This window comes from Oncorhynchus kisutch, linkage group LG17 (genome assembly GCF_002021735.2).
Source record: "Oncorhynchus kisutch isolate 150728-3 linkage group LG17, Okis_V2, whole genome shotgun sequence".
Classification (NCBI taxonomy): Eukaryota; Metazoa; Chordata; class Actinopteri; order Salmoniformes; family Salmonidae; genus Oncorhynchus; species Oncorhynchus kisutch.
Genome location: NC_034190.2, coordinates 70762352 through 70774759, shown reverse-complemented (window position 1 = coordinate 70774759; position 12408 = coordinate 70762352). Strand labels below are relative to the sequence as shown.

The 12408-nt window shown below is 43.9% G+C and overlaps 1 protein-coding gene across 9 annotated transcripts in view; it reads right to left on the bottom strand.

The window, feature by feature from the left end:
• Positions 1-10889: 10889 nt before the first annotated feature.
• ptpn22 (protein tyrosine phosphatase non-receptor type 22) overlaps positions 10890-12408 on the bottom strand; it is a 31574-nt gene continuing 30055 nt past the window's right edge. For all 9 annotated transcript variants that reach the window (XR_004203703.1, XM_031794488.1, XM_031794490.1 and 6 more), the window contains 4 exons: positions 12152-12258; positions 11972-12002; positions 11788-11874; positions 10890-11701 (listed from right to left, as the gene is read on the bottom strand). Coding sequence is in view for 8 of the 9 variants with exons in the window: in XM_031794488.1 (XP_031650348.1) it covers positions 11640-11701; positions 11788-11874; positions 11972-12002; positions 12152-12258 (287 nt within the window). In the remaining variant the exon portion in view is untranslated. The remainder of the gene's footprint in view (positions 11702-11787; positions 11875-11971; positions 12003-12151; positions 12259-12408) is intronic.

Here is a 12408-nt window from a genome sequence, read left to right as displayed (position 1 = left end):
CTGTCCCTTTCCTTCACTACTGTCCCTTTCCTTTACTACTGTCCCTTTCCTTTACTACTGTCCCTTTCCTTTCTACTGTCCATTTCCTTTACTACTGTCCCTTTCCTTTACTACTGTCCCTTTCCTTTACTACTGTCCCTTTCCTTTACTACTGTCCCTTTCCTTTACTACTGTCCCTTTCCTTCTCTACTGTCCCTTTCCATTACTACTGTCACTTTCCTTCACTACTGTCCCTTTCCTTCACTCCTGTCCCTTTCCTTCTCTACTGTCCCTTTCCTTCTCTACTGTCCCTTTCCTTCACTCATGTCCCTTTCCTTTACTACTGTCCCTTTCCTTTACTACTGTCCCTTTCCTTTACTACTGTCCCATTCCTTTACTACTGTCCCTTTCCTTTACTACTGTGTCCCCTTCCTTTACTACTGTCCCTTTCCCTTGCTACTGTCCCTTTCCTTCTACTGTCCCTTTCCTTCACTACTGCCCCTTTCCTTTCTACTGTCCCTTTCCTTTCTACTGTCCCTTTCCTTCACTACTGTCCCTTTCCTTCACTACTGTCCCTTTCCTTTCTACTGTCCCTTTCCTTTCTACTATCCCTTTCCTTTACTACTGTCCCTTTCCTTTACTACTGTCCCTTTCCTTTACTACTGTCCCTTTCCTTCACTCCTGTCCCTTTCCTTCTCTACTGTCCCTTTCCTTCTCTACTGTCCCTTTCCTTCTCTACTGTCCCTTTCCTTTACTACTGTCCCTTTCCTTTACTACTGTCCCTTTCCTTTACTACTGTCCCTTTCCTTTACTACTGTGTCCCTTTCCTTTACTACTGTCCCTTTCCCTTGCTACTGTCCCTTTCCTTTCTACTGTCCCTTTCCTTCACTACTGCCCCTTTCCTTTCTACTGTCCCTTTCCTTTCTACTGTCCCTTTCCTTTACTACTGTCCCTTTCCTTTACTACTGTCCCTTTACTACTGTCCCTTTCCTTTACTACTGTCCCTTTCCTTTACTACTGTCCCTTTCCTTCTCTACTGTCCCTTTCCTTTACTACTGTCCCTTTCCTTTACTACTGTCCCTTTCCTTTACTACTGTCCCTTTCCTTTACTACTGTCCCTTTCCTTTACTACTGTCCCTTTCCTTTACTACTGTGTCCCTTTCCTTTACTACTGTCCCTTTCCCTTGCTACTGTCCCTTTCCTTCTACTGTCCCTTTCCTTCACTACTGCCCCTTTCCTTTCTACTGTCCCTTTCCTTTCTACTGTCCCTTTCCTTCACTACTGTCCCTTTCCTTCACTACTGTCCCTTTCCTTTCTACTGTCCCTTTCCTTTCTACTATCCCTTTCCTTTACTACTGTCCCTTTCCTTTACTACTGTCCCTTTCCTTTACTACTGTCCCTTTCCTTCACTCCTGTCCCTTTCCTTCTCTACTGTCCCTTTCCTTCTCTACTGTCCCTTTCCTTTACTACTGTCCCTTTCCTTTACTACTGTCCCTTTCCTTTACTACTGTCCCTTTCCTTTACTACTGTGTCCCTTTCCTTTACTACTGTCCCTTTCCCTTGCTACTGTCCCTTTCCTTTCTACTGTCCCTTTCCTTCACTACTGCCCCTTTCCTTTCTACTGTCCCTTTCCTTCACTACTGTCCCTTTCCTTTACTACTGTCCCTTTCCTTTCTACTGTCCCTTTCCTTTCTACTATCCCTTTCCTTTACTACTGCCCCTTTCCTTTACTACTGCCCCTTTCCTTTACTACCGTCCCTTTCCTTTACTACTGTCCCTTTCCTTTACTACTGTCCCTTTCCTTCTCTACTGTCCCTTTCCTTTACTACTGCCCCTTTCCTTTACTACTGTCCCTTTCCTTTACTACTGTCCCTTTCCTTTACTACTGTCCCTTTCCTTTACTACTGTCCCTTTCCTTTCCTACTGTCCCTTTACTACTGTCCCTTTCCTTTACTACTGTCCCTTTCCTTCACTACTGTCCCTTTCCTTTACTACTGTCCCTTTCCTTCACTACTGTCCCTTTCCTTTACTACTGTCCCTTTCCATTACTACTGTCCCTTTACTACTGTCCCTTTCCTTTACTACTGTCCCTTTCCTTTACTACTGTCCCTTTCCTTCTCTACTGTCCCTTTCCTTTACTACTGCCCCTTTCCTTACTACTGTCCCTTTCCTTTACTACTGCTCCTTTCCTTTACTACTGCCCCTTTCCTTTACTACTGTCCCTTTCCTTTACTACTGTCCTTCCTTACTACTGTCCCTTTCCTTACTACCGTCCCTTTCCTTTACTACTGTCCCTTTCCTTTACTACTGTCCCTTTCCTTCACTACTGTCCCTTTCCTTTACTACTGTCCCTTTCCTTTACTACTGTCCCTTTCCTTTACTACTGTCCCTTTCCTTTACTACCGTCCCTTTCCTTTACTACTGTCCCTTTCCTTTACTACTGTCCCTTTCCTTTACTACTGTCCCTTTCCTTTACTACTGTCCCTTTCCTTCACTACTGTCCCTTTCCTTTACTACTGTCCCTTTCCTTCACTACTGTCCCTTCCTTACTACTGTCCCTTTCTTTTACTACTGTCCCTTTACTACTGTCCCTTTCCTTTACTACTGTCCCTTTCCTTTACTACTGTCCCTTTCCTTCTCTACTGTCCCTTTCCTTTACTACTGCCCCTTTCCTTTACTACTGTCCCTTTCCTTTACTACCGCCCCTATCCTTTACTACTGTCCCTTTCCTTCACTACTGTCCCTTTCCTTCACTACTGTCCCTTTCCTTTACTACTGTCCCTTTCCTTTACTACTGTCCCTTTCCTTCACTACTGTCCCTTTACTACTGTCCCTTTCTTTTACTACTGTCCCTTTACTACTGTCCCTTTCCTTTACTACTGTCCCTTTCCTTTACTACTGTCCCTTTCCTTCTCTACTGTCCCTTTCCTTTACTACTGTCCCTTTCCTTTCCTACTGTCCCTTTACTACTGTCCCTTTCCTTTACTACTGTCCATTTCCTTTACTACTGTCCCTTTCCTTCTCTACTGTCCCTTTCCTTTACTACTGTCCCTTTCCTTTACTACTGTCCCTTTCCTTTACTACTGTCCCTTTCCTTCACTACTGTCCCTTTCCTTTACTACTGTCCCTTTCCTTCACTACTGTCCCTTTCCTTTACTACTGTCCCTTTCCATTACTACTGTCCCTTTACTACTGTCCCTTTCCTTTACTACTGTCCCCTTTCCTTTACTACTGTCCCTTTCCTTCTCTACTGTCCCTTTCCTTTACTACTGCCCCTTTCCTTTACTACTGTCCCTTTCCTTTACTACTGCTCCTTTCCTTTACTACTGCCCCTTTCCTTTACTACTGTCCCTTTCCTTTACTACTGTCCCTTTCCTTTACTACCGTCCCTTTCCTTTACTACTGTCCCTTTCCTTTACTACTGTCCCTTTCCTTCACTACTGTCCCTTTCCTTTACTACTGTCCCTTTCCTTTACTACTGTCCCCTTTCCTTTACTACTGTCCCTTTCCTTTACTACTGTCCCTTTCCTTTACTACTGTCCCTTTCCTTTACTACTGTCCCTTTCCTTTACTACTGTCCCTTTCCTTTACTACTGTCCCTTTCCTTTACTACTGTCCCTTTCCTTACTACTGTCCCTTTCCTTACTACTGTCCCTTTCCTTACTACTGTCCCTTTCCTTTCACTACTGTCCCTTCTCCTTTCCTTTACTACTGTCCCTTTCCTTTACTACTGTCCCTTTACTACTGTCCCTTTCCTTTACTACTGTCCCTTTCCTTTACTACTGTCCCTTTCCTTCTCTACTGTCCCCTTTCCTTTACTACTGCCCCTTTCCTTTACTACTGTCCCTTTCCTTTACTACTGTCCCTTTCCTTTACTACTGTCCCTTTCCTTCACTACTGTCCCTTTCCTTCACTACTGTCCCTTTCCTTTACTACTGTCCCTTTCCTTTACTACTGTCCCTTTCCTTCACTACTGTCCCTTTCCTTTACTACCGTCCCTTTCCTTTACTACTGTCCCTTTCCTTTACTACTGTCCCTTTCCTTTACTACTGTCCCTTTCCTTTACTACTGTCCCTTTCCTTTACTACTGCCCCTTTCCTTTACTACTGTCCCTTTCCTTTACTACTGTCCCTTTCCTTTACTACCGTCCCTTTCCTTTACTACCGTCCCTTTCCTTTACTACTGTCCCTTTCCTTTACTACTGTCCCTTTCCTTCACTACTGTCCCTTTCCTTTCTACTGTCCCTTTCCTTTACTACCGTCCCTTTCCTTTACTACTGTCCCTTTCCTTTACTACTGTCCCTTTCCTTTCTACTGTCCCTTTCCTTTACTACCGTCCCTTTCCTTTACTACTGTCCCTTTCCTTTACTACTGTCCCTTTCCTTCACTACTGTCCCTTTCCTTTACTACTGTCCCTTTCCTACTGTCCCTTTCCTTCACTACTGTCTCTTTCCTTCACTACTGTCCCTTTCCTTTACTACTGTCCCTTTACTACTGTCCCTTTCCTTTACTACTGTCCCTTTCCTTTACTACTGTCCCTTTCCTTCTCTACTGTCCCTTTCCTTTACTACTGTCGCTTTCCTACTGTCCCTTTCCTTCACTACTGTCTCTTTCCTTCACTACTGTCCCTTTCCTTTACTACTGTCCCTTTCCTACTGTCCCTTTCCTTCACTACTGTCTCTTTCCTTCACTACTGTCCCTTTCCTTTACTACTGTCCCTTTACTACTGTCCCTTTCCTTTACTACTGTCCCTTTCCTTTACTACTGTCCCTTTCCTTTCTACTGTCCCTTTCCTTTACTACTGTGTCCCTTTCCTTTACTACTGTCCCTTTCCCTTGCTACTGTCCCTTTCCTTCTACTGTCCCTTTCCTTCACTACTGCCCCTTTCCTTTCTACTGTCCCTTTCCTTTCTACTGTCCCTTTCCTTCACTACTGTCCCTTTCCTTCACTACTGTCCCTATCCTTTCTACTGTCCCTTTCCTTTCTACTATCCCTTTCCTTTACTACTGTCCCTTTCCTTTACTACTGTCCCTTTCCTTTACTACTGTCCCTTTCCTTTACTACTGTCCCTTTCCTTTACTACCGTCCCTTTCCTTTACTACTGTCCCTTTCCTTTACTACTGTCCCTTTCCTTTACTACTGTCCCTTTCCTTTACTACTGTCCCTTTCCTTTACTACTGTCCCTTTCCTTCACTACTGTCCCTTTCCTTTAAATCAAATCAAATCAAATCAAATTTATTTGTCACATACACATGGTTAGCAGATGTTAATGCGAGTGTAGCGAAATGCTTGTGCTTCTAGTTCCGACAATGCAGTAATAACGAACAAGTGATCTAACTAACAATTCCAAAAAAAACTACTGTCTTATACACAGTGTAAGGGGATAAAGAATATGTACATAAAGATATATGAATGAGTGATGGTACAGAGCAGCATAGGCAAGATACAGTAGATGATATCGAGTACAGTATATACATATGAGATGAGTATGTAAACCAAGTGGCATAGTTAAAGTGGCTAGTGATACATGTATTACATAAGGATGCAGTCGATTATATAGAGTACAGTATCTACGTATGCATATGAGATGAATAATGTAGGGTAAGTAACATTATATAAGGTAGCATTGTTTAAAGTGGCTAGTGATATATTTACATCATTTCCCATCAATTCCCATGATTAAAGTGGCTGGAGTAGAGTCAGTGGCATTGACAGTGTGTTGGCAGTAGCCACTCAATGTTAGTGGTGGCTGTTTAACAGTCTGATGGCCTTGAGATAGAAGCTGTTTTTCAGTCTCTCGGTCCCAGCTTTGATGCACCTGTACTGACCTCGCCTTCTGGATGACAGCGGGGTGAACAGGCAGTGGCTCGGGTGGTTGATGTCCTTGATGATCTTTATGGCCTTCCTGTAGCATCGGGTGGTGTAGGTGTCCTGGAGGGCAGGTAGTTTGCCCCCGGTGATGCGTTGTGCAGACCTCACTACCCTCTGGAGAGCCTTACGGTTGAGGGCGGTGCAGTTGCCATACCAGGCGGTGATACAGCCCGCCAGGATGCTCTCGATTGTGCATCTGTAGAAGTTTGTGAGTGCTTTTGGTGACAAGCCGAATTTCTTCAGCCTCCTGAGGTTGAAGAGGCGCTGCTGCGCCCTCCTCACGATGCTGTCTGTGTGAGTGGACCAATTCAGTTTGTCTGTGATGTGTATGCCGAGGAACTTAAAACTTGCTACCCTCTCCACTACTGTTCCATCGATGTGGATGGGGGGGTGTTCCCTCTGCTGTTTCCTGAAGTCCACAATCATCTCCTTAGTTTTGTTGACGTTGAGTGTGAGGTTATTTTCCTGACACCACACTCCGAGGGCCCTCACCTCCTCCCTGTAGGCCGTCTCGTCGTTGTTGGTAATCAAGCCTACCACTGTTGTGTCGTCCGCAAACTTGATGATTGAGTTGGAGGCGTGCGTGGCCACGCAGTCGTGGGTGAACAGGGAGTACAGGAGAGGGCTCAGAACGCACCCTTGTGGGGCCCCAGTGTTGAGGATCAGCGGGGAGGAGATGTTGTTGCCTACCCTCACCACCTGGGGGCGGCCCGTCAGGAAGTCCAGTACCCAGTTGCACAAGGCGGGGTCGAGACCCAGGGTCTCGAGCTTGATGACGAGCTTGGAGGGTACTATGGTGTTGAATGCCGAGCTGTAGTCGATGAACAGCATTCTCACATAGGTATTCCTCTTGTCCAGATGGGTTAGGGCAGTGTGCAGTGTGGTTGAGATTGCATCGTCTGTGGACCTATTTGGGCGGTAAGCAAATTGGAGTGGGTCAAGGGTGTCAGGTAGGGTGGAGGTGATATGGTCCTTGACTAGTCTCTCAAAGCACTTCATGATGACGGATGTGAGTGCTACGGGGCGGTAGTCGTTTAGCTCAGTTACCTTAGCTTTCTTGGGAACAGGAACAATGGTGGCCCTCTTGAAGCATGTGGGAACAGCAGACTGGTATAGGGATTGGTTGAATATGTCCGTAAACACACCGGCCAGCTGGTCTGCGCATGCTCTGAGGGCGCGGCTGGGGATGCCGTCTGGGCCTGCAGCCTTGCGAGGGTTAACACGTTTAAATGTCTTACTCACTTCGGCTGCAGTGAAGGAGAGACCGCATGTTTTCGTTGCAGGCCGTGTCAGTGGCACTGTATTGTCCTCAAAGCGGGCAAAAAAGTTGTTTAGTCTGCCTGGGAGCAAGACATCCTGGTCCGTGACTGGGCTGGGTTTCTTCCTGTAGTCCGTGATTGACTGTAGACCCTGCCACATGCCTCTTGTGTCTGAGCCGTTGAATTGAGATTCTACTTTGTCTCTGTACTGGCGCTTAGCTTGTTTGATAGCCTTGCGGAGGGAATAGCTGCGCTGTTTGTATTCAGTCATGTTACCAGACACCTTGCCCTGATTAAAAGCAGTGGTTCGCGCCTTCAGTTCCACACGAATGCTGCCATCAATCCACGGTTTCTGGTTGGGGAATGTTTTAATCGTTGCTATGGGAACGACATCTTCAACGCACGTTCTAATGAACTCGCACACCGAATCAGCGTATTCGTCAATGTTGTTGGCTGACGCAATACGAAACATCTCCCAGTCCACGTGATGGAAGCAGTCTTGGAGTGTGGAGTCAGCTTGGTCGGACCAGCGTTGGACAGACCTCAGCGTGGGAGCTTCTTGTTTTAGTTTCTGTCTGTAGGCAGGGATCAACAAAATGGAGTCGTGGTCAGCTTTTCCGAAAGGGGGGCGGGGCAGGGCCTTATATGCGTCGCGGAAGTTAGAGTAACAATGATCCAGGGTCTTTCCACCCCTGGTTGCGCAATCGATATGCTGATAAAATTTAGGGAGTCTTGGGAGACTTTACTACTGTCCCTTTCCTTCACTACTGTCCCTTTCCTTTACTACTGTCCCTTTCCTTTACTACTGTCCCTTTACTACTGTCCCTTTCCTTTACTACTGTCCCTTTCCTTTACTACTGTCCCTTTCCTTCTCTACTGTCCCTTTCCTTTACTACTGCCCCTTTCCTTTACTACTGTCCCTTTCCTTTACTACCGCCCCTTTCCTTTACTACTGTCCCTTTCCTTTACTACTGTCCCTTTCCTTCACTACTGTCCCTTTCCTTCACTACTGTCCCTTTCCTTTACTACTGTCCCTTTCCTTTACTACTGTCCCTTTCCTTCACTACTGTCCCTTTCCTTTACTACCGTCCCTTTCCTTTACTACTGTCCCTTTCCTTTACTACTGTCCCTTTCCTTTACTACTGTCCCTTTCCTTTACTACTGTCCCTTTCCTTTACTACTGCCCCTTTCCTTTACTACTGTCCCTTTCCTTTACTACTGTCCCTTTCCTTTACTACCGTCCCTTTCCTTTACTACCGTCCCTTTCCTTTACTACTGTCCCTTTCCTTTACTACTGTCCCTTTCCTTCACTACTGTCCCTTTCCTTTCTACTGTCCCTTTCCTTTACTACCGTCCCTTTCCTTTACTACTGTCCCTTTCCTTTACTACTGTCCCTTTCCTTTCTACTGTCCCTTTCCTTTACTACCGTCCCTTTCCTTTACTACTGTCCCTTTCCTTTACTACTGTCCCTTTCCTTCTCTACTGTCCCTTTCCTTTACTACTGCCCCTTTCCTTTACTACTGTCCCTTTACTACCGCCCCTTTCCTTTACTACTGTCCCTTTCCTTTACTACTGTCCCTTTCCTTCACTACTGTCCCTTTCCTTCACTACTGTCCCTTTCCTTTACTACTGTCCCTTTCCTTTACTACTGTCCCTTTCCTTCACTACTGTCCCTTTCCTTTACTACCGTCCCTTTCCTTTACTACTGTCCCTTTCCTTTACTACTGTCCCTTTCCTTTACTACTGTCCCTTTCCTTTACTACCCACATCCCTTTCCTTTACTACTGTCCCTTTCCTTCACTACTGTCCCTTTCCTTCACTACTGTCCCTTTCCTTTACTACTGTCCCTTTCCTTTACTACTGTCCCTTTCCTTTACTACTGTCCCTTTCCTTTACTACTGTCCCTTTCCTTTACTACTGTCCCTTTCCTTTACTACTGTCCCTTTCCTTTACTACCGTCCCTTTCCTTTACTACTGTCCCTTTCCTTTACTACTGTCCCTTTCCTTTACTACTGTCCCTTTCCTTCACTACTGTCCCTTTCCTTTCTACTGTCCCTTTCCTTTACTACCGTCCCTTTCCTTTACTACTGTCCCTTTCCTTTACTACTGTCCCTTTCCTTTCTACTGTCCCTTTCCTTTACTACCGTCCCTTTCCTTTACTACTGTCCCTTTCCTTTACTACTGTCCCTTTCCTTCACTACTGTCCCTTTCCTTTACTACTGTCCCTTTCCTACTGTCCCTTTCCTTCACTACTGTCTCTTTCCTTCACTACTGTCCCTTTCCTTCACTACTGTCCCTTTCCTTTACTACTGTCCCACTTTTACACTGCTTCTGATGTTTTATTTATTTATTCAGCATTTAGTTAAACTAGGTAGCCTAGCGGTTGGGCCAGTAGCTGAAAGGTTGCTGGTTCAAATCCCCGAGCTGACTATGTGAAAATTCTATGTCAATAGGCCCTTGAGGAAGACACTTAACCCTACTTGCTCCTATAAGTTGCGCTGGATAAGAGCATCTGCTAAATGACTCAAATGTAAAACAAATGGCCATATGTTCTGAAGTAAGTCTATTACTTTATGCTGTCCATTATAATGGGTTTTAAGAGGTTAAACCTATGTGAGGTGTTACACAAGTTGTGCCTGTTTGAGGTGAGGCCAGTTTGGGTCTGTGATGGTGCACATCACTTTTGTGAAAAGTTTTCCTGAAAAAGCACCCACGCATTTTAAAATGCAATATATTATCTATTGTTATCTAGAATTCTGTGAATGCTGTCAGTGTACTTTGTCATACATGTTTTCTCTGTGTTTTGATGAAAATGTCACACCCATCTATGGGGGATAGTACTGTAATAGGTCAAATCTGAGTTCAATGTAGTGACCACTATTGTACGTTTCTTTGTTTTTGCACTTGTCTGTCTAGTAGTAACTATGCTGAAAAAGAAGTATATGTAAGGGAGAGCTGATTGTTCCTTCGCCTCGGTAGCCCAGGTCAGGTGAAGGAAACAAGATTTGGAAGGCTGGCCACTCGACTGGTTGTTCCTTAAAAGTCTGTCAGTACAACTGATGCATTTTCCTAGGATGTAGATTAGGGTTTAGCTAGCATTTTAGTTCCTTGACAATTCTGCCCATTTGAAACTGTGATATGTTTGTAGGCCTATAAGCTTATAATAACACAGACTGTAAATTGCTTCCTTATGCTTCTTGATTTCCAGATGTGGAATCTGTAGACTAGAAGGTTTAGAATCAGGTTGGTTAAATAAGTAATAAGAACAGTATGAATATATAATTACCTTTTGGAATGAATGTTGGTCATTTAAACAATGCCTTTCGTGTATTTTAAGTGTTTCTCAAACATGCAGTTTTTCTGAAAAGTCGAATGGCTAGTTATTGCGATTTGTTAAACAGATGGTTGTCATAGGTACTGAAATGAATTGGCAGCTAGCTCCTGTTTCTTCTAACTTTTGTCAAATTCTATTGTGTCGTCTGCCTGATGACCAAGGCCTGCTATGTGTAGTTTTAATATGAATAATTGTTGATGTTTGTATTTCAATTAATTATATCCATTTTTTTTATATAGAAAAAGTTTTGGGGTAAAACAAGTTACATTTATAGAATTCTGTTATTAAAAGTGAGATCATTCATGTGAATTGAGTAGAAAACAAAATGGAAGACAAACGTTTCTTGTATTTTTCAAAATAAATAATTGTATGTGTGCATTATGTATGAATTATCAGTGACATTACTTTTGTAAGCATTATAGATAAGAAAAGTGATCCACAAATGGGTCAATTTAGAGCAATATGTATTTTCTTGACTTTTTAAATGATAGCCCATATAGAAAACACATCCACCAAGTTACAACAATGAATGTGATGTTTGCACAATACAGACCTGTCTGCTTATCTCACACCACCATGAAAAATAATACCAGTACAAATATATTACTCTTAAAAACAGTTCATCACTCTGTACAGTCCAGGTGTAGATCTGGATTTTGTCTGGATCAGAAGGAGCCTATACAAACAATAACAAATAAACATCAGCATAGAAAAATATTTGGTAACATGTATTAAGTAACGTGCTACCAACTATTCAAAGTACCTTACTGTATTTATCAGGCAAAATAGCCAAAAGTAGCCCTCTAACATTTATCAACTCATCCTTCCATTCTTTCCATCCATCCTTTGCCTACAATTGATTGCATCCTTCCACCACATTTCAGAGGCACAAGTTCTCCCTACAGGCACGGATAAATAACTACAGTACGATCAATTTGTCATGAATAGCAGGTGCTCCAATTTAAAGCTAATCCGAGGTTGATCATTGGGCCGTGAGAGCAGTTTGCGAGACAGTGTTCATGTCGTCTCAGAACACAGGGAGAAAGCTACATGATTCTTCTTGGAATGATGCTCTTCCTTCACAATGTCAAAAGTTGTCTAGGGACCATCCCTAGTCCAGTTGAGTGGCTAGTAGCCACATGCAGGGTTCCAGCCCTGTGATCTGAGGACAGTGGCCAGCTTTGTTGACTGGCTGTCTTACACCCACGTCTCAGGATGACTCCTTGGCCCTTTAGGCTTCCCAAAACGAGTCCCAAATCCTGGAAAGAACACAGACGGTTGTGAAAATGTGTCCCATCACATTGTTGAAATTAGATTTGCATTGATGTGTCCGGTGAAGGCTTACCAAATGTGAACACTGATGATGAGGTGGAGGTACCATAAGGAGGAGATGGTCCAGAGTGGGTTGGTACTGGTGGAGGGGCAGACTTTGCTGTGGGAAGAATGTGTTACCATTTTAGCTGCTAGAGGTGGGTAATGTACTATATGTACATTTATTAGATCAATTTACGGATATACCTGTTACTTACGTTTCTGTCTGAGTTTGAATAACTTCAGGCTCTGAAAAAGAAAGACAGCTGGCTTTAAGTGACACGACATACCCAGATAATAGCAGAGAATATTCTGAGAATAGAAACACCAGATCCTCTATTTCTAAAACAATAGACAAAGTCTGTGAGTTACTGTAATTCTATGTACATAGTCATTACCTTTGTTCTAGACAAGGCCTTCCCACTGTTTTTGTCTGATTCGTCTTCAGTAGTCCCAGTGCTGGTTGAGGTGCTGTTGTCCACAGGCTGCTGAAGCTTCATTTCAGCTAAGAAACAGTCATTAGATACAGTATGCGTCACGGTGATGGGAGACATTTTGTAAAAGTTGAATTCAGTATCATCAAGAGTCAAGAGTAAATGGGAACAGGTTGGATCAGTGTGACTGAAATCCCCTTAATAAGGAGAGGTCATATTTA